Source organism: Echiichthys vipera, assembly GCF_963691815.1.
Source record: "Echiichthys vipera genome assembly, chromosome: 2".
Classification (NCBI taxonomy): Eukaryota; Metazoa; Chordata; class Actinopteri; order Perciformes; family Trachinidae; genus Echiichthys; species Echiichthys vipera.
The window spans coordinates 20,919,426-20,942,548 of record NC_139827.1 but is presented as its reverse complement, the minus strand read 5'-3'; the positions used below and the strand labels follow the sequence as shown (position 1 = coordinate 20,942,548).

Below are 23,123 nucleotides of genomic sequence, written 5' to 3'. Positions count from 1 at the left end.
AGGTTATGCAAAAACATGATAGGCTGTCAACACTCCGACACCTTGGACTTGCTGAGCATGGTTTCACCCAAGCAGGTGCAAAAACTAGAGTCTGGATAACATAGAAGAGTGGGTGTTGGGTTTTTAGTTGTCATGCCAGTCATGAATACATGTTCCTATATGTGGACAATACCCAGACACAGGCCCTTACAGACACACTACGAACCATCAAAATGATTGATAAGTAACGATTCAATAAAGAGCTGTGTATGTCTCCCTCTCACTGACATTCTCTAGTGAAGAGCTTCTGAATCATTGAGATCCAACGCCTTGTGTGGCAAAGTGTTTATCTTTATCTTATCTAAGTCTCCTACAGAGAGGCAATCTCCTGTTAATCTGAACAACTCAGTAAGAAGAAATATGTCGAGAGCGATTCCAATCAAGCCATTTATTGACAATTTTTGTTTTTTCACTGTGGGGAAGACTTTGTATATAATAACTAGTACAGCAACAACTTTTAGAAGAATAACACCAGAATTAAAAATGCAACAAGGAATGCCTGAGACCAAATATTAAAAGGTCCCATATTGTAAGTAGTGAGATATTGTTTGTTTTTTTGTTTTGTTTTAATTCTAAAGCAGGTTGAGCTGCTTAATTAATACCGTGAATCTATCAAACGCTCGATCCACAGATAAATGCCCGCGTTCAGGAACTGTGTCAGGACCTCTATATGTTAAAAAAAGGAATCTCTGTGAGACGGTCTGTATATACTGCTATGTATTTTAATCTATAATATTAAATCAAAAATGATTTGTTTATTCATAATTTGTATAAATAATTTGAAATAGCCTGGACCTAAATAGCTAACTGTTAGCAAATGAGAGTATACGCTAGCAAAGCAAGGGCACGCCACTACGTCATGGCAGGTGTGTTGCTCATCACTCAAGGAAGTGCAGTGTCAAGTGTGAAGTTTGGATGCGCAGTTCTTGAGAAAGATGCAGGCAGCAATACTGGAGGCCGCTGTTCTAGTCCTATATGAAAAGGTATAAAGTGACTGTACAGTGCTGTTAAAATCATTCCCAGGCTAAAGCATGTAAACCTGCTCTAATAGAAATGTAAAATACAAGTATGAACCTGAAAATGAGCATAATATGGGAGAGTATGTATAATATGTGGGAGTATTCTAATTCAGTATGTCTAGTATGTAAATGAGAGACTTGGTTGTTTTTTTTGGCTCTGCACATAACTGTCATCACTGTGTATTTTATGTTTCCCTTTACTAAAAGATTTGAAAGTTATTTATTTCACTAATTAACTTTATTTTTTAAAGGAAAACTAAAAACAACATGCAGACATCAGTGAGGGCAATACAGCAGACTGACTTATGAATGTGGGGTTTTTGTGCCATAATAACATAACAGACTATATCAAAGGGAAACATCCGTTTAACATCATCTGCACTGTTACCTGGGTACTCGCCATCAGAGTCAGACTTTGGCAAGCCTAAACGTTTCCACATTAGTTGAGGAATTCTGAGTTGATGCATGTTGAAGATCAAAATGGCGGGGTTGATATGAAATCCTCACCTTTAGTGATGCTGGGGATTTGGGACATGGGGAACTAGATGTGTCCACAAATAGTCACACTTAGTCATTCTTTTGTTTTCAGCTCACACAGTTCAAAAACACTTCCATCACTCTCTTTTTGCCAACAGGCCTGTTGCTACTAAGCAAAAGTACCACTTCTAAGAAAGTACTTAACTAACAGTAAACGGTTATATAACACATTCAATTTGAATAATAACTGTGTTCTTGAACATTTTAAATGATACATATGCTAATTTTAGGTTCATACTTGTATTTTAGGTTGCTATTACAATACGTTTACATGCTTTAGTGCTCATAAATCCTTCCTGTCTCTTTAGGCCCATCTCCTGAAAAAGCCCCGTCTGCTCTGATTGGTAAGCATTTACAGGTCTTCCTCATCTGCGCTCTCAGTATCTCTGTACCATCTCTGCAGCTGGGGAATAACTGTTACGACACTATAGCAGCAGTTCTACCTATATATAGTACAGTTGTGATATCACAACCCCCAAATTAAAGAAAGACATGGATCATCCCTAAATATGATCTATGTTCAATAGTCAAGTGTTCAGCAGCAAAAGAACACACACACACACACACACACACACACACACACACACACACACACACACACACACACACACACACACACACACACACACACACACACACACACACACACACACACACACACACACACACACACACACACACACACACACACACACACACACACACACACACACACACACACACACACACACACACACACACACACACACACACACACACACACTATCTGAATGAGAGAGATGTCAATTTTGTTTTTACCTTGGCACTGGAATCCTTGTTTTCCAAACCCCCTGTGAAAACAAAAAAAAATGCATTTAATACTTGTTTACACTCGCTCATATACACAGCAGATTCATTTATTCATACCAGTTTATTCATGCATTTTATTTGTCATCTTCCCTAACCAAAACCTTCAAGTCTGGTTCCAAAAATCTTATACAAAAGCCTTTTCCAGAGGAGTGAAGGCTTTTACAACATAAGATCGTTTTGGAATTAGGTGTTCAACAATTACATGGCTGCTGTGGCTCAGAGGCGGAGCGGGTCGTCCTCCATTCGAGAGATTGGCAGTTTGATCCCCGGCTCCTCCAGTCCGCATGTCGAAGTGTCCTTAGGCAAGACTGCACCCAGAGTTTCACCCAGAATTCCCACCCGTGCTGTGCATGAGTGTGTGAATGTGGTGTGATAGATTAGATTTGATGGTATGTAGATGTCCACTGCCATCAGTGTGAATGTGAATGGGTGAATGTGACAAGTAGTCTGAAAGTGCCTGAACTGGTCAGAAGACTATTAGTAAATACAAGTCCATTTTGTATTCCATATCAGAACCTGCCTAAAGCAAAACAACAAGTCATGCTGTTATACAGGTTGTAATACAGGTTTCATGCTGTATTTTGCTAAAGGAGTGATGTTCGGTAAGGCAAGTCATGCTGGACACTGTCAAGATTATAAGCCACCAGCAATAAAGGGCCTGATATCACACTCCCACCTGTAACAGCAGAGGACCTTTAAACGTGGGTGCAACTCTACCGAGCTGTCTGAAAGTTTACTCCTCTCACACTTTAAAATATCACGTAGTCGATATCTCAGGAAAAAACAGCGCAGCAAATGTACGCTTTGTCAAAATTTCTAAATACATTGTGTCACTAATGGAAAGAACTTAAGCATAAAAGGCAAGCCTCTGTACCTCTGCAGGTCACTCACTGCACACTTCAAGTGCATTTCAACTGAATACCAGGTGAATTATGTCTCTGCAGTGTTAGGTGAAGTGCTTTTCCATATGAGTGGGCTTCTCTGAGAATCTCTCCTTAAAATCAAGCCAGTGAGCAGCTGCACAGGAGTTTTTTAAGCAATAAATACTTGGGATGTGCCCCACAGTAAAAAAAAAAAAAATGGTAGATGGAAGGCTTTAATGCTAGACTCTGTGACAGGAAGGAGGGGATCTATTACTCATCCAAAGACTTTAACCAGGTCCAATCATGGCAACTACACAGCAGTGATGTGTTAATCAAGGAAACACAATAAACTGGTCTTTAGCAAATGTCATTTAGTTGCCAGGCACGACTGATAATCCCACATAAATGTGTTAATTTATGTTTATGAACATTGCAGTTGTTCTGGGATTTACTAGGGCCACTCAGTCCCCACAGAATCGTAAATGTCTGGTTTCCCTGTTTCTCACAGGGAATTCTCCGAAATAGAGACTCTATGTAAAACCACACCCATAGACACAAGTTTAATGCACTTTCTTACAAACACAGTATCGTCAGCATAGCCCTTCCCATATGGGATTGCTTGGACAAAATCTCGATACATTGGGATCCTTGAGTACTGTGGAGAATACTAACGACATGATCTGTCACTTTCCAGGCAAGAACGTCTTTTAGAAGTGTAAATTGCAGGATTAAGAAGGGAAAGTTAGCATGAAGTTGTGTTACATCATCGAGCAGTGTGTGTACTCGACTGAAGTTACTAATGTGCAACAGGCAGCTGCCTGTGGAGGTGGGAGACGGAAGGCTTACCAGATGAAGTCGGTGCAGTGGCTGCAGAAAGTCGGCTGCTTGAAGAACCTGGCTATGAATTTATGGTTCTTGACTTCGTGGACATTTTTTTGCCTCAAAGCACCTTTGCGAGCGAACCTATTCGCCACGTCCGCGGTGGACGACTCGTTTGAACTTAAATCAGCCATGTCCCCCCCGACAAACAGATGAATGCTACAGCTTTGCCTTGCTGTGTTGAAGTGTTTTTTTTCCGTCCGTTTAGAGGCGCAGCCCTCGGTGTGGAGCCAGCAGAGTGCGGAGCAGCGGTCTTCACCGGAGACACTGTACTTAACTGTGTGAGGGTTTTCCCTGCCTGTCGATGCCACTGGGCTGCTACACTGACAGCTCTGCACGCTGCCAAGCCGGCCACAGTGGGGGAGTGCTACTTCCGGTCCTTACCTTCAAAATAATAGTGTTCTCCCTTCTTTTGTTTTTTTTTTATTTTTTTTATTTCAAGTCAGTTGTGGAAGAGGCTGTTCGATACGGAAGCCCATTTCCAACCAAGATAAGAGTAAAAATGACATGAAAGAAAACGTGAACCTGTTAGTCATTTTAAAGAGAACCTTTCTTTAGGTTAATAATGACTAAGTGTTGCACAATGATGACCTATTAACTCAAAAACAATGAGAAACTTTTAAAACGAATAGAGTAGAAATACTTTATTGATCCCCAGCTGGGAAAACTGCAGAATGATGACTGACAAAATGACAAAATGAATAACTTAGTACCACAAAATAATGACAAACTTTATTGACATACATCACAAAATTTTTTTAAATGTATAACCTAGTAGGACTATCTCAAAATATTAACATTGTATGCAACATTGTGGAAAAAATGTCCTACGTTTTTGTTGAAACTTAAAACCTAAACAACTGTCTAAAACAGTTTCGACAAAGTAATTATATGCTTACCTTTGAGAAGGTAGGATTTATCTTAGGGATATTGGACTGCATTAGCTTTAGCCATATAATAAACTGGTAGCTGTATAAAAATGTCAAACTGGATCGTCAGAGGAAACTGTCATTAGAAATTGTTTGGGAAAGGCCACACGCATTCAAAACATATTTGCAAGACTCTGGCTGCAATGCAAGGTAATGGGTATAATGCTCAAGCTGCGATAAAAAACAGCCCTTGATGTCTTCAGTGAAGCGCTGTGTCTATGCAGCCTTTAATCCCAGATACAGGTACAAAGGGCTTTTCAAGGCCCTTGTTGTCAAACAACACATGAAAGCAGCAGCCGCCAACATTTTAAACCATCAAAAGAACCCATAAAACCTTTCTGCATATTAAGTCTTCTATATCAAACAGATTTTTGTAGATTATATCCACAAGTGCAGCTCCTTGGAGGTTTTGACCTGGCAACCTTCAGGTCACTACCAGGAATGTCTGAATTGTCAGACAGTTTCTCCTGAAGTCTGTAGTGGATGTTAAATCAATGGGTTATTTTTGCCCAAATTATCTTTTTTTTTGTAGACAGGCCAGTAGGGGCCCCCCGAGGGTTGACAAACTTTAAAATACATTAGGGACAATGCACAAAGTTTGCAATGACAGAAGGAGACTTGAACTCCTTACGGAGGCACCACCTGACTCCACCCAAGTTTTTATCCTTCTGGTTTTATTGGTTTGTTTTTTTCCCCCTGTTTTTTTTTTTTATTGTTCTTCATATTAACATGTTTGAATAACAAGGTTTTTTATGTTTATGTTCTAATCTTTAAATTAACTAACTTTGAAAATAACTCAAATATGCACTTTTGAAATAAAAAAATGTTTAAATTTCACATTTTTTTTGTTGGTGTCAGATTATATATAGCAAAATGGTGATGAACGCTACTTCTAGCTGAACTTTTTCTGTGAATTTTTGCCCTATGGCCCATAAGGGCGTGATCACACTGTCCTTTTGGCCGCGGCCAAAACCGTTTTTTCAGCTAAAGCCTAGTACCTTTATGCAGTGTGAGTGCACCCGCTCCGCGCTCAACTGCGGCCAGCGGACCGTCCACGGCCCGCTTGAACATGTACGAGCACGAGCGTGCGCACGTGTACGAGCACGAGCCCTACGGCAGTAGCGTTATGTCCGCCTGTTCGGACATGTAAATAGAAGGATGGACCATGCGCGGACATTTAACAACAACAACAATGGCGGTGAAAGGTTCACGTTGGTGTGGTGCGGAGGTGGAGTGTTTACTGCAGATTTGGTCGGATGAAAATATTCAAAAACAGTCAACAAGACGCACAAAAACTCAGAGGTCTATGGAAAGATTTGTAAACAAAGCCACACACACGCGATCAATGCGTGTGACGTGTTACGGCGTGATGGCGTATGGACAGCAAGAAGCATTGGCCGAGGCCCAGGCAGTGAGTACAAACAGGGCTGGGGCGCGGGGGGGAGAGGGAGGGGGGACAAGTACCCTAAAGCCCGGGTCGTGGTCTGGGAGGACAGTGTGAGCAGTTACCCGTGCTAACTAATAACTCCAAGCCTGTGGAGCTACCTTTCCAACTATCAGTCAATTCAAACGCCAGAGGGAGCATGCTTCTTTCTTTAAAGCCTACTTTAAAGCCTCCCAGCTGTGGCTTCATTGTCCAAAAGGGTGTCCTGCCAATTTTATTTCTAAGACAAACTTCCTGCTCGTGGTCTGTCTTTGTAACTTGACGCTGCTCCGCACCGCTTCCTCCTTTTCAATACGGCTGATGTCACACAGGACCGACTCGCTGCGGGAGGGAGGAGGCCCTCGGCCCTGCTTCAGGAATTCTGGATGGTTTGCGCCATCGCGTGGATTCACAGCGAATTACCCTTTTTTTAGGTGCTCTGTAGAAATTGTTAAAAGCACGTGTATGCCAAGCCGTTGGTGTGAATGGTTGTCTGTCTCTGTTCGTCTCTATGTGCCCTGCGATAGACTGGCGTCCTGTCCAGGGTGTACCCCGCCTCACGCCCGATGTCAGCTGGGACCAAACTTCTCTAAAATCTTATTATTTGGGGCTCAATCCTATTTAAAACACCCATCACTAAAGAGAAAGAACCATAAAAAAGCTTAAAGCTGTCAGTTCCATGATCTACTACATTTCATCCTCCCATTAAGTACCCACAATATTACTCCTAATCAACAAATCCTTTGACCCAGTTAGTTATTGCATACTTTCAGTGATTATGGTTCTGCAGGTCACAGAGTTTCTGTTATTTAAATCCATACATTTTCCTAACCTAACAGAAAAGGAACTTCTTTCGACCCAAACTACAGCACACACACACAGCAGTGTCCGTGTGTTTGCACAGTCTATTGAGAGACTCTCATTATTTATGAGTTCATATCATGCTGCTGACTCTTGTACCAAATCAAGGTTATCGATTAATTCTGAGTAAATATGCTGGAGGTAAGACCTTTGTGCTCAATCAATAGGAGCTTACACTGGCATATGATTGGAGCAGGCTATCAGGGGGCCATTTATCCAGGAGCCCTTATGTTGCCTCTATCCCCGCCCAGACACAGGAGACACTGAGGAGAGTTCCCATCTAAGAAGATGGCTCCAACGTTGGCTTTGCTGGTCCTTTGCCAAGTGGTTTTATACACAACTGTAGCATCCAAGAAAGGTAAAATGGAGCAAGACAATTATGCATTTTGGGTAATGTGCTGCAAGTATCTTAGCATCTGATGTGCTGTTAATCACTTTTCTTTAATTGAATTTATCTATTAGAATTTTCTTATCTAATGTACCTTTTGCACATGATTGATGCATCAAAAGTAAAATGTACAAACATTTCAGAACAAGTCAAGGCATTCTTATCTGTCCCACTACTGCTACTATAGGATACTGTTGATGTGTTGTGAATCCTTGTGTATTTTTCAAATTATATTTCCTGTGTCAACCAGTATGTGGCCGACCTCTTGTCACTGACGGGATTGATGAGTTGACTCTAAAACGTGTGTATGAAGTTGGAGAAAACGTGACCCTCACATGTGAACGGGGGTACTTGCCTTCAACGACGATTTCTCGAAAGATGACCTGCACTGGAACTGGAGAATGGACTCCCTCAGACCTGGCATGCTCCCGTGAGTTTACTGAGGAGTTGGACAACATTTTACCATTGCAGTTTTCGTCCTGAAATGCAGAATTGCAACACTAGAACAGCTGAAATTGTTAAATTGTTACAACCAACCAAAAGTAGAAGGTGTGAGCAGGATGGGATTAAAAGTTGCCTTATGTATTGTGATCCTGCTGACCCCCTTTTTAAAAAATATACAACCATTCATTCATTCATCTTCAATCTTCCATAAATATATCAAAATGCAGTGATATCAGTTTTACACTTATATTTTCTGACCTTAAAAAATATACCAGTGAGGAATACAACTAACATGTTGGTGCTCCTATAATATGTAGTAATACTGTAATATTAATTATAATATGAGTTTAACCTACCAGAAATGAAGATTCAATATTGTACCATATTTTCTACAGCTAGGATGTGCCCAATCCCCAGACTTCTGCAGCCATTAGCAATGGGGAGGACAGAAGCTCCATTCAAGAGTGTGCTTAACTACACATGTGATGATGGGTAAGATTGATTAATTGTTTCAAGAAAAAAAAAAGCTACTTTATAATGCCAAACAGATCATTACAAGGTGTATTTAAGGTGTAATCTAGTAGCAGAGCTCAGGAACAGCATCCAAACCTAATATTAGTGTAAGAGTGCATTTCAGAGAGGCAAATTCCCCCAGTGGGTTGGCACGGTGGAATGGTGGTTAGCACTGTAGTCTTACAGCAAGAGGGTTCCTGGTTCGAATCTCGGCTGGGGCCCTTCTGCGTGGATTTGCATGTTCTCCCCGTGTCTGCGTGGGTTTTCTCCAGGTTTTCCCTCCAACGAGGAAGGTCAGGTGTTAGGTTAATTGGTGACTCTGGTGACTCTAAATTGCCCGTAGGTGTGAATGTGAGTGTGCATGGTTGTTTGTCTCAATGTGCCCTGTGATAGACTTGCGTCCTGTACCCCGCCTCACGTCCGATGTCAGCTGGGTCAGCTACAAGATGGATGGATGGATGAAATTCCCCCCATCGGCCTTTCTCAGATACATTGGCATACATGTTAGCTCACCATGGAGATGTGGTCATTTAAATAATCTTACTCAAAAGAAGAAGTCTTCATATTTTCACACATTTTGTTTGAATCAAGACTATCAGAAAATCAAATTTTTTTCTACAGTAAAATGTTGCTTGTACTGTATTATGATCGTCTGTCTACATATGTAAATATACTGTATGTGTGTGTATTTTTCTAGACCTTGACACTTGTCTCTAAGACCGGATTTATGTACATGGATACAAGATTTTTCTTATCCACTAACTTAACAAAATATAATGTTGAACATAGATGATGTAGATTCTAATGTGTTTTGACAAAAAAATCCAAAGATCCAAGGATATAAATTTTGTCATTATTAAACTTTGTGGCTTGGAGTAAGTGTGTTATACACATCACAATGTGCGTATAACTCTCTTCAACTCATACAGTAATATTTGTAAGAATAATGTGAACTTCAACGTCGTCAGGTATGTCATGCAAGGAGCCAATGAGAGCAGGTGTTTACATGATGGCACCTGGAGCAATCCACCACCTCTCTGCAAAGGTACTGGAGGAAAAAATACATAGTGAAAATGGTAACCGTCTTTGCACTGTTCAATGGACAACAAACACAACACCCAAAGTATTTTTTTTTTATCTAATTAAGAAACTGATTCAATGTATTAATTGGTGCACTTGCATTTCCTTTATTTCTGTTACTATATATTCATATCTTTAAAGTTGTTAATCTGACAAGACATTTGCCTCATTTTTATCAAGTGTTAAATTTTAGAGTCAATTTAAAGGTGGTATTATTTAAAAGCAGCATAAATAGCATTTTGACGTAATATGGATTTTTGTATTCTTAAGGCTTACTGTTGGTATAGCTCCAGCATGATCGTTTTTCTTCTTACAGCTGTGAACTGTCCACTCCCCAAGCCACCTAAAGATGGAAGAATTGCCTATGATAAGCAAAGTACTGGAAGCACCACAATGTATGGGCAAGGCTGGACTTATGAGTGTAACCCACCTAAGGCACCAAGTTATGAGAGGGGATCCTGCATGGCTGATGGAAGTGCAACTGAGCCACCGGTGTGCCGAGGTATGCAGACAGTGTCAGTGTTCTTCATTTTCTCTTCCCAATTTATCTATTGCTCTTCTTCAGGACTAGTTATGGGTCAAATCAAATCTATTGTCATGAACGGTACAGGGAAAAACTCAGAGGAACGGGACCCAAATGCAGACACGGACACAGAGTAAGATGTTAACAAGTGTTTAATCAAAAAACAATAAACAATCAGTGTCCAGGGAGCAGGGGAAAAAAGGAACGAGATCCAGGTGCAGGTGATGAAAATCAACGAGGTGATCAGGGGAAAAACACGTATGGGTGGTAGACAAGCATGCGAGGGTTTAGACTGGGAAGCAGGATCTCGGGAAACTAAAACAAAAGGAACAAAGAAACAATTAACAATGAACAAATAAACACGGATCGAGGAAACTAGCATAAGTTAAATGGGCGCCAACCAAGTAAGACACGGTACCACGTAAATGCGAAAATGGTCTGGCGCCGAATGTGGCATATCCTGCAGGCGTTGATGAGGGAATGAGCCACAGCTGGGCAGAACCACGCCTACCAGCTCCGACAAACAAACAGAGGGGAAAGACACATGCAGGGAAAAACAGACAGTGGAGTGGGAGACAAACCAACAAAAGAGGAAGAGGGAAGGGCCTGACAGGACAGGAATCCTGACATCTATATGATGAAACCAGCCTGACTGCCTTTTTATTCTGCAATTTTTTTTCTTGGACAGCGACTGCTACTAAATAATACTTCCACACGTTTTTTACCTATTTTTGATCTTCCCAGAGGTGAGCTGCACAACCCCAACAGGCATACCAAATGGCTTCATCACCTTTGCTGTGATGCGACAACATAGCTACAAGGAGAAGGTTAAGTATGCCTGCAATGAGCATTATATTTTGGATGGTGAGGCTGAGATACAATGCCAAAACACAGGAAACTGGTCTTCCAAGCCAGTTTGCAGAGGTAAGTCATGGGAAAATTAGATCTTAAAAACTAATCTCAAGCTAAATTCCTGTATTTATGTTTCTGGAGCAGCAGTCAGTAAAGCCCATTTGATTTGAATTGATTTTTTTTTAGGAATTTTAACAACTGAAATAGTATCATGAAACAAAATCCCAGAGAGTAGCACTTCAATACTAAAAACTTTTTTCCAAATGGGTCCTTGGTGGAAACAATAAACACAACACATTGAAACAACAAACAAATTACAACATAACCCTACTTGTTCCGCTTAAAAACTCCATGCCCATGGTACAAACTCCCTCCCTTACAAGTCAACTATCAAGACTCCCCACATAGCCACCTTAACTTTTAAATTTTTTAAAAACTGTCTTTGTTTGGTCTTAAGTACATACTACAGACACACAGCGCCGTCGTATAGGGGGGAAAGGTGATGACAATTCTAAGGGCCCACAGCCAGCCAGGGCCCACACACTGCTCCAGTAGCCTCTATGACAAAATGATTATGCACTGAACTAATATATATTCATACGAATGAATCCGAATTAAAACAAAGCCACAAGTTGTACAATACTCTATATATGTTTATTCTATTCAATAACCCCCCTGGCCCCTTCTTAGAAAATGGTTTGGTCCACACCGCGGCTCTTTCTTCCCGGGGTTCTTCCTCATCGGAATTAAGTGCTAGCCGGTAGAGAAGCTAACTGCAGCAGAGTCAGTATGCCCCCCAAAAAACACAAGTCTGGACACCAGAAAAGAGTTGAGAAAGAGGTCAGGTGTAGGAACAGCAGAGCAGGGGCCCAAGACATCAAAACCTTTTTTTTTAAGAATGGTGAGAGTAAACTACCGAGGGCGGCTTAAACAATTAGCCTGCTTGTTCATTCATTTAATGTCTGTAATATTACCTTTGACGAGGCGCAGGCTGGAGCCTACGCTAGCTGTCATCGGGCCCCGCTCTGGACAGGTCGCCAGTTCATTAAAAAAAAATCGCCAGGTCATTGTAGAGCGACGGTTCCTAGAGTAGCTATAACTGAACGTTACTAATTTAGGGGCTACCACCGTGACTGTGTGTTTCGCACATAACACTGTCGGACAGTGCTCCAGTAAGCGCCCATTCAGAGGCTGCATTCAATTGTATTATGACCCATTCAATTTCTACTCAGTAATTATGAGCATCTGACGAAGGTCAGTTACGTTTTCATGATGTGTTCAATGTGGTCTTGTAAAATGTGTCATTAGTGGGACATTTGAATAGTCTAAATACAAAAAAAGTTAATTGTTCAAAGATTTGTCGTTGTTGTTCTGTTTTTTTGACAACAACAAAGTAAAAAAAAAAAGACTATTTAGAATTTTGGACAGTTTACACTGACTTTTGAATGGTTTAAAAATATTTTTTTTAAAACTGAAAATAGTCAAGAACTATCTCAGATCCACAGCAAGCCAAGAGAGGCTAAATAGCCTTGCTAGACTTTCAATTGAAAGTCAGCTAAGCCGACAATTGGACTTTAAAGACCTCATCAGCGAATTTGCCAACAAAAAGGCCCGGCGTTGGGCTTTCTGATGAGACTTACAGCGAACAAACTATTATTTACTACAATTTAAACTTTCAGTGGGATTAGATGAGGATTGTTGTTGTTTTTGATATTTGTTTTACAACGTATTCTATGTTCTCGTTGTTTTACTTGCACATTTAAGTTAATTGTTACATATTTACCTGTGGACTACCTTGAGCCAGGACACTGTTTTTCCTTTTATATCAAATTATTTCATAAGCATATCAGTGCTTGATTGTTGAATACAATAAAATACCCACTACCTATTTGTTGAGTGGTTAATTGAAAATATATTTGCAATCAGAAGTGTAATAACATGTTTCAAATCAATAAAATGAGAATAAGACAACTAATAATACATAATTTACATAATAATACTCTGACTTGTTAAGTTGTTAATCTTAAAAAAGGAAACAAATTGGGTGTATTACACCAGGCACCGTCAAGAACACTGAAAAACAATACAATTGAAGGTGGCAAGGAATAGGGTAGAGGGGCCCACACCGATATTCTTTCAGGGGGCCCAGAATTCCTAGCAACTGCCCTGCAGACACACTGCACTGAGGGGGAGGGCATGACAAAGCAGCGTTTGGAAAACTGCTCACCCTGCGAAAACATGCTTTAACTGCTCTGTTTTTTCATCCAGTTCCCTGCAAAGTTGGCATCAAAAGAGGACGTATCTTCTACAATGCTAAGAAGCTCTGGATCGCAGATCTGAAACCCAACAGAGTAATCCATGGAGAACATGTTGTCTTCTATTGTCTGAACAGAACTGAGAGGTGTGGCTACCCTGTGGCCAGCACCTGTAATGATGGAACCCTCCCCATCCCAGAGTGCTTTGAGGGTGAGTTTGTGTCACTTTGATAAATCTCATCTGAATCTCTCTTTTTCCACCTGTTCATGTTGGGATGCTCGACAGACAATTTCTTCTTCTTTTTGATTTACTTTCTAACTGGCAGGCAAAAATAATCTATTTATTATGGCTAAATCAAATTTGGTAGTGGTGATGGAAATTATTGCTCTTTGAAGGGCTCTTATGGCTTTGTTCCTTTCCAAGAGACATTATTTTAATAATCACATGGCATACATACGGTACATAATCAATCACATAGCTTACAGATGTCTGCCATGATGTTTCCATGGATCCATGTATTTTATCATTACAGTAATATACCTGCCTTTCTTTTTTTCCTTTTAGAACCAGGCAAGGTGGAGTACACCGTAAGGTCCAAAACCCTTCCATCAGAAATCGCAATGTGTGCTGCTTCACCCCCTGCGAGCCCCACAAGCTCCACAAGACCTTCCTAACTTTGTATAGAATGACCTGAAACTGCATGTACATCGAGTGGGTATGAATGAATCTGTATCAGTATGACAGAGTTCACATGTTTTATCTTGTCTGTCATTATCAGTTAAAATAAAGTAATAGCAGTAAATATTAATAAAATAATTAAAATTCATTAAGGATTTCATTAAGGATGTAAAATGTTGGTTTGGTACCTGAGAGAGTCAATGACCTGAAGAACATTTCGCTTTCAACCTGCTGATATGGATTCTGAACATATGTAATCGTACAATAAAAACCGAAGATCAGAACTATCTGTCCAAAATCTAACATCTGTTCTCAGGAGATTTGATACCAGTTCACACCTTATTTGTGTTAGAACTTAATGTCGAACTGATCTCCTGTGACCTTAACCACTCTGATGTGACTTAATGGTGTGAACAACCCATACACTTTTCATCGACCAGTATAACTGCATGATGAAGTGATGAGTGGTGAAATGCCTTCAAGACAATGGCAGGAAATGACACAAAGGTTGAGACCATAAAAATATCATGCTTGTATAGATTTAACTTCTTGCCTTCAACCGATACAATTTGTGTGCATACGTGTCTAAAGAATCTGCCTTTCTAAATCAAAGCAATTGAACGTTGAACAGCTTTGTGGCGCCCCGTGGCTCAGCAGTAGAACAGGCGTCCCATATTCAGAGGCCGAAAGTCCTCACTGCAGCGGCCCGGGTTGGACTCCGACCCGTGGCCCTTTGCTGCATGCCCCCCCCCCCCTTCTCTCACTCTCTCTCTCTCTCTCTCTCTCTCTCTCTCCACCATTTAATCTTGTCAAATGTTGTATAGCTTGTAAAAGGGACAAATACACTTTAATCCAAAACAGTGTATTACTTTACTCCAACCTGTTTGTATTTGGACATGATGCCAATTCAGCAGCTGCTCACTGAGAGAGGGAGTATTTTCAAGAGATATATTTTTTTATGCTTAACAGGACACCTCACTAATTTCTGAGAAAACTACTCCAATATTTGATGCAATAACCTTTTGTTATCTCTATATTTGTACTGACATTACATTGTTAATTGCTCTTGATGCTCTTCATCTCTGTAAGAAGCATTTTTATTTTCTTTAAGAGTTTCATATTGTAAAAATTCCATGTCTTTTTTTTTATTATAAAGCAGGTTGATGTGCTATATAAATACTATGAAATGATCAAAATACTTTTCACAATTCACAGAGATATGCATACAGCCCATACAAGCGCCTTTAAACGAGCCGTCAGGACTTCTGTACTTTTATGATCACAACTTTAAAATATATGGGTAGAAAGTGTCTCTACAGTGCAGTTATAATCAACAGTTGCAATGAAGGAGAGACGAAGAGAGCGCAGATACTGAAGACCCAGAAACACAGACCAATCAGAGCAGACTGAGCTTTTTAAGTAGGAGGGCACTAAAGAGACAGGCGCTTAAAGGGAGTGTTTCAGACAGAGGGTGAATACAGGTATATTCAGACGGACAGTATGAGAGAAATAATGTGTTTTTTGATCATTAAAGCATGTAAACATGTTGTAGTAGAAACCCAAAATACAAGTATGAACCTGCACATGAGCATGATATAGGACCTATATTGTGTTGCATATGGCACCAAGCATGCCATGAGAAATAATGGTTGGTCTAATGTACATTTCTGGAAATTTAGACTCTTTCATTAACACAATGAATTTTTGTCAGCCATGTATCATCATTCCATGGTATTCTTTTAATGCATATGCTCTTGAAAATGATTTAAGCAACGGCAAAATGGGGCCAAATGAGCTGGTGTTTCATAATATTGCAGCAAAAAGGGAAAGTCCGCTCCTGGAGTTTCTCATTTCCAGTAAAATGTCACAAGGATAACTATCTGTTATTGCAAAAAGCAAGCAAAGGGAAAAGAGCAGAAACAAAAACAAGGATCGCCTGGAAACGCCTGGTTACTTCATGCTGCTCTTATCTGTTTACTTTTAGAGAAACACAAACAGCAGTGAAAGAGGGGATAGAGATTCAGTATTTGAGCCAAAGACCACAGGAAAGAACCGAGGAGCTCAAGATGGAACGCATGCCGACTTTGTTTCTGCTATGTCCATCTTTATTTTTCACCATCGTCACATCTGAACAAGACAATGGTATTTGCTATTATTTCTTAATTTTTTGTCATTATAGTGTTTGAACTGCATACACACGTTTTACTTTGCTTATGATGGCTTTAGCATCAGGTAATCTATATGTTACAAGATACATTTGTTGTTTGAGATGGTTTGTTACAATATGTTGCTCACCCAGAAATATTCTGCTCTGTCACTTATTTTCAAAATACAATAATACACTAACACAATACACTATGTCTATCAAAACATTGCAAACATGTCTCAAAACAAATATTTGTTCCAACAGCCAAACACATGTTCTCTTCCAGCAAAAACATTTAGTCAATCATAGTACAATGTCATAAAAAACACTAAAATCAGATTGACTTACAGAAACTTCATTATATTATATGTGTCAGGCCTACACTTTTATAATAAATAGACAGTGTATTGTATTAATCATAGATTGTGCTCTGCACTGCTGTTTCTTTTGAAGCCTCTCAACATTTTTGTTTTGATTGGTTTAGTAAATCCATGCATTTTGTTTCTTTTGCTGCAGAAAATTCAAAAAATGAATGACCCATCTCAGAGTAGCTTTATAGAATGTATGGTTAATGAAAACAGAAGACAGCGACAGAATTGCTGCAGTCCTTTACTTCTAACAGGACATAACTGCAGGAAAATTCCATTGTTGTGTTGTAAAATAAGTTCAATTAAATTTGTGTTTATTGTATGCATTTTGTGTCAAAGCAACACAAAGTGTGTTGATTATATAGCCTACACAGACAGATGTTCTACCAACTGTGGTAAGAGTTTAGGTAAATCTAAAAAAACGTTATGTGTTGTGTTATTCCACTGTGCTGTGTCATCATCCAGTCAAATTCCTTTTTACATTGTACATTAGGTAAATGAAGCAGTTTTGATTCTGATTCTGAGTGTATACATACACACATACATACATACATACATACATACAGTGTATACATACTTCATCATTACTGTAAATCCATTTGTCCTTGCAGTATGTTTTAGGCCTGAGCTGGCTGCCAACATTGCCATGGATGGGTTCCAGAGGTACTTTAGCCCCGGTGTGGAGTTAGCACTATCCTGTAAACAGGGACACACACCCGTGTCGGGCCCTCGGAAGATTGTTTGCGGTGCCAGTGGAGAATGGACGAAAACCAAATTAATGTGCATACGTAGGTTTCCATTATTCTAGTAAGAACTTCTTGTGAAGGTCATGTGACTAATCATTTTACTGATTATCGTAATGCAAATAAGAGTTAAATAAGGTGTTACTAACAGTAGAGTAATGTCATTTTCTCAACATCTGTTAAGAAACTTTTACTTTTAATATTAACATATTTGTATTGAAATGTAATATTAGCTGAAACCCTAACCCTAACCCTTGTTTTTGATGTAGCATATAAAAATATAATGCTTTGGTAGATTTTGGGGAGGATATCCAACAAGCATGTGAAACTCTGAACAATTTCTAACAGAAAATATTACTATAGTCTCATTTTTAACATTATTTGTATTATGAATATATATAGATAGGCAGATATTGTTGCTAAATAATAAATAAGAGAAAACATATTAGCAGCAGGTAATCTGCACATCTAGATTGACTTCATTATTTTTTTTATGTGATTAGCAGGCACAGCGAAAGTCTTTCTATGTTTGCATTTCTTATAACACAATAGCTCTCCGTACTGTATTTTCTCCTGCAGCGAAACAGTGTCCATATCCTGAACCATTGTCCAATGGCGAATTGTACTATGAGGATACAGTGTTCCAGAGTACAATCAACTATACTTGTGATGAAGGGTAAAGCAAGAACATCTTCTTGAATTTCATTGTTTGACAGGTGTCATTTGTTCTCTCAGCCACCTTGCTGTCCCAAATACACTGGTGGTATTTTTAAAAATGCAAATGGAGAACCATTAATCATGCAGATAGTTATATCTAGCAGACAATATAACAGGAAAGCATGTTGAGGAAAAATGTAGTGTGGAGATAAATCAATCACTGAAATTAATTTGTCTTCATTATTAGCAAAAACCATAACAAGCTGTTTGTCTAACTTTGCCTGTGCCCAAGTGTCAAGTAAAGATCTTAATGTGCCAGCGTTTTAAAGGGGTACACCACCTAAAGAACTCCAATATGTTATTTGCATGGCCTAGAAAAGTTCAATTAATATTTCTGAACATGATCTGCTCTCTCTCTCTCTCAAAGCCAGAAACCAGGGGAAAAAGTCTAAAACTTGTGATGTCATACATTATAAAGTCTGGAGCTGCTCCATAGACAATGAGTGAATGAATCAGAACATTCTTTTTTGTATCAAAATATTTGTATCAAAGTTGAGAAAACGTGCCCATATACTCAGAACATTCACCTGCATGCTCTCAGTGTCATCAATGAAATCTTTCCTAGTTCATTGTCATTTGAGAAACTCCACACCTATGACTTGATGAAATCACAAATTTGAGTTTGGCATTCTAGTTTTTTTGATTTTGGAGAGTTCATGTTTACTAATATTTTTGGACTGTCTTAGACCATAGGGATAACATATGACTCTAAAGGCTACATACTGAAAACATGCGTTTTAGGTGCTTTAAGTGTAGGTGACCAATACTAAATAAAGAAGGCAGAATAATCATAACTACCTATTTTAAGATTCCTCCAATACTTGGCTTCAAATGCCTTCAACCTCATATAAGTCAGAAGTCATGGGTTTTGTTTATTCATTTTCAATTTAAGCATGAACTTACTGAATGATATGGCTCTACACAGGTACACCTTGACTGGAGAGGCCACTGCTGTGTGCCTTGCCGATGGAACATGGAGTGCACCAATACCAGAGTGCATACGTATGTAATCCACTCCTTCCACAAGACCAGTAAAATGAATAAGAAAGCGTAAAAACATACAGTGAACACAGACACATACAGAATAGGAATGCATTAAATACCAATGCGTATGAATTGGCATATTCTGTTGCTTCTCTCATAGCTTTGTCCTGTGGCCTCGCTCCAATCCCACAGTTTGGGATGATCATTTATGACAAGAGGATCAGAGGGAACAATACTGATTATGGTGTCGGAGGGACGTACAAGTGTCTGCCTCCATACGTACTTATTGGCAATGCAAGAGCAGAGTGCACTCTCAGCGGAAAATGGACCAAGACTCCTGAATGCCGAGGTAAAAAAGTTTTAAAAAGCAAAAGCTGAGTATTGTGGCATTGCAAGAAGTATTCACTGTCACAAACATTACTTCAAAGTTTCACCTTATGTTACTTTCACGGAAGAAAGTTAACTAAAAGTCACCATTGGCTTTAAGTTTCACATGGGACGTGAGCTTGGCTTTCCTCAGGGAAAGTCCTGTGTGTTTTTAATATTTCCTGTCGTTCATACTACGTCATCTTACTGCACCACAGTCAAGCAGTTATGAGAGAGCAGTTGGGGGATCCTGCTTACCAACAGAGGAGATGATAATGGCCTACTTAACCAAGGAGGTATTCAACTAAACAACCCTCTGTTCCTGCACTCTCTCTGCAACTAGGGTATGGAGAGAGCAGATGGCTGGTTAAGAGGGGGCATGCATATCTGCCATTTTGCTAACAAATGGATTACATTTTATACATACAGTGTGGGATAGGGTGAATATTTTATTAATGAGCCTTTCATTTTCATTATTAGTCTCTCTGATGAATGGACTAAATTGTTCCCCTAACAGTGGTGACCTGCCCTCCACCAAAGAACATTGACAAAGGCTACATGTCAAGCAACGACCAGAGAGATTATGACTACATGGAAATAATCAAATATGGCTGCACTGGAGACTATGTAATCGAAGGAAGCCTCCAGATTGTCTGTCAGCAGAATGGTAATTGGTCTGAAAAGCCGTCATGCAAAGGTAGGGCTAACCAATATTGCATTTACAATTACAAATTTGAGTGATAGCCAGATTTCTTGGATGATCACGCTGTTGCAGTAGCTGCTGTTTTTGAAAATTTAGCTTAATTGAATTGTTTTTTTCAAGTTTTTCCCAGTTTAGATTATTGTATTCCTGTTCCAACTCTTTTCTGGATAATAATAATCTGATCTTTTACTCCTAAATTAATTTCAATACCATCACATTTCACATTTAAATATCAGCCCTAATGTTTAGTGTTCAGTGTAAATTTTAGTGTTACTTCCAAATATGACTAGGAAATTTACATAGGTGAGTATAGTAGTGCAGCTATCCACTCTCAATTTCCTGTGTAGGGACAAAAAAACAGTACAACACTATCCAGTATAATGTTTTTTCTTCTTATTGTGTCAACAGCTCCTTGCAGTGTCGGCATACAGAGAGGAAGGATATTATACAAAGGACAAAAAATCTGGATCGAAGATCTAAATCCTGGCAGAGTCTTGCACAAAGACATTGTCTCAGTCTATTGCATGAACAAGGCCAGGAAGTGCGGTTATGCAGTGCAAACCCAGTGCATCGATGGAAAACTCAACATCCCTGAATGCTTTGAGCGTAAGGAATATTTTTGAAAATGCACAATGCATCATAAAAAGCAACACAATAGTCAAATAATGAGAAAGGCTTTACTTTATTTAGTTATTTTTGTATATTTGTCACTTGACTATCACCCACAACCTAAAATATCAGCAGAGCAGGCTTTGAACTGTCAGGTATTTAAGTAAAATTAAAGTTATTCTGATCTTTTCTAAGTCCAAATGTCACATTTTAATGAGTTTAAAGAGACCATGATTTAAAAACTCAAAATTTCAAATATGTAATGTATATACACTGGGGCTCAAAATTAGAGAACAAAGTATTAAATCTTAATTTATTCTGAAATACTGGTTTTTTTTTTATTGTTCAGAATTTGATAAAATATCCACTATGGCTGTACCACTGTTGTCCTAGCATGTTTTTTTTTTTTTTAACAACCAAGGCAGTTTGGAAAAAAAACTTTATTTTGTGAAAAAAGCAGTGAACAACATTAGAGAACAGTAACCATTGTGTCAGAAGAGATGATTCAAACAATGTTTTCTTAAGGCTATAGGATTAAAAAATGAATAGGAAGTGTAGAGACCCTTGCTTTGAATGAGTTCAGCACATCTGCGCCCACAGAACATCACTAGTTTCTCACACTGCTCTGGTTTGAACTTTTTTCTTGTAGTCACAGTTCAGTAACTGTAGTGGGTTTCTTAGCCATTATTTTGTTGCCAAGGATTTTCCAGAGGTTCTCTATGGGGTTTAGATCTGGACTCTGGGCTGGCCATTTCATTGTTTCAATATTCTTAGCTTCAAGGAACAGCGTAAACTGTTTTGCAGTGTGACAGGGGACATTGTCTTGCATTAAAATTGCAGACTGATTGGGAGACAACTGCAGTGGAGGTATATCATGTTGCCGAAGGAGGTTCACATTTGCATTCACTTTGGATTCAGTCTTCCCCCAGTCCACCGCCGAACCTAATGTTTCCTATCAGACACAAATAAATAAAACGTACTCTCATCACTGAAATGCACTCTGGACCAGTTCTCCCCTGTCCACACAACATGCTCCTCAGCAAAGACAAGTCTCACATTTGTATTATTTCTGCTGATAAGAGGTTTGGTCACTGCAGAGTGATCCTTGCCCTGTTCAGCACTGAACTGGTAAGAAACTCCAGCTGCAGTGTTGAACTGATTCCCCAGTGAGAGTCTTTGCATAATCCTCTCCTCCATCCTTATTGTGCACCTGTTTAACGTGGACCGATCTGTTTGAGGGACTTGAATGAATCTGTGTCCTTGCAAAGTTTCATTATTCTTGACGTCCCATACTTGGAATGCCCAACCTCTTTTGCAGTGGCTGAGAGGGTCATCCTTTTGGCCTTCATCTGGGCAACCTGCTGTCTTAGGGTTTCAGTCACCTAAGAAAGGCTTGCCATCTTGCGAAGTAACCAGGAACCGGATAAATAGGGTGTGTCCAACAATTAAGTAAATTGTGCAAGATTAACACCAATAACTGGGCTGTATCTGAAAGTGTTCTCTAATTTTGCTCACTGCTTTTTTCGCAAAATAAAGATTATTGTTGATGTGCCATGGTAATAAACATGCTAGTACAGCAGTGGTATAGCCACGGCGGATATTCTATCAAATTCTAAACAGTAAAAAAAAATGGTATTTCAGAATAAATCAAGAAGTAATACTGTGTTCTCGAATTTTGATCTCCATTGCATATATATGAGAGAGGCCAAACATCCTTTATCTGCACACACTGTCCATACTGCCATGACTCAGAGCTGGATTTGAATCAGAAAAATATCTCTTTAAGGATCAGTATTTCTATTATGGTAAGTGTAAATATAATAACCTGTTTTCTGTACATGTGTGTCTGTCTCTTTTCTAGAGCCCAGCAGAACTGATTATAGCCTTTATTCAAGTTCACTTCCATCAGAAATCGCACAGTGCTGAAACAGCAGCATATCCTGATGATTCTCTGATGATTATTAAACTACTGCAATATGGAACGTGTGTTGGGGTGTCCTGGTTGTTGTTGTGGTTTTCTCATATTTGTGCAGTATTTGAACTTTAAATAAATAACCACTAATAGGTTAGGAGGAGCCGAACACTGAGACAGAGAATAACAAAACTAGTGTTTTATTCTTTGAATTTACAGAACATAATACAGATCTCAAAATATGGGTATGGATTCAGAATGTTTTTCCATTTATGCCACACTCCCCCTGATTGTTTATGAAATCAAAACAGGATTGTGTGCAATTATACTTTTACCCATGTGGAGGCGCTACACAAGACATACATTATATACATAAAACCCTTGCCAACCAGTACCTCACCTCTGCATGCAGGCTTGTTTTTAGTTCTGTGGTGCCAGACAC

The 23,123-nt window shown here is 39.3% G+C and overlaps 2 protein-coding genes across 3 annotated transcripts in view; one reads left to right on the top strand and one right to left on the bottom strand.

Moving 5' to 3' along the window:
• prkcaa (protein kinase C, alpha, a) overlaps positions 1 to 4,456 on the bottom strand; it is a 171,678-nt gene extending 167,222 nt beyond the window's left edge. For both annotated transcript variants that reach the window (XM_083933149.1, XM_083933150.1), the window contains exons 1-2: positions 4,154 to 4,456; positions 2,394 to 2,425 (exon numbers count right to left, since the gene is read on the bottom strand). In XM_083933149.1, coding sequence (XP_083789275.1) covers positions 2,394 to 2,425; positions 4,154 to 4,320 — 199 coding nt within the window. In that variant the 5' untranslated portion in view covers positions 4,321 to 4,456. The remainder of the gene's footprint in view (positions 1 to 2,393; positions 2,426 to 4,153) is intronic.
• A 3,231-nt stretch (positions 4,457 to 7,687) lies between these two features.
• Positions 7,688 to 22,695, top strand: LOC310956171 (P-selectin-like; the record flags this gene model as incomplete). Its single annotated transcript, XM_083926315.1, has 15 exons — positions 7,688 to 7,757; positions 8,038 to 8,217; positions 8,627 to 8,723; positions 9,713 to 9,789; positions 10,141 to 10,326; positions 11,092 to 11,271; positions 13,468 to 13,665; positions 14,020 to 14,118; positions 17,259 to 17,435; positions 17,970 to 18,066; positions 19,033 to 19,109; positions 19,252 to 19,440; positions 19,975 to 20,154; positions 20,569 to 20,766; positions 22,631 to 22,695. 15 exons carry the CDS (start codon positions 7,688 to 7,690, stop codon positions 22,693 to 22,695), a joined length of 2,070 nt encoding a protein of 689 aa, XP_083782441.1.
• Between the last annotated feature and the right edge of the window lie 428 nt (positions 22,696 to 23,123).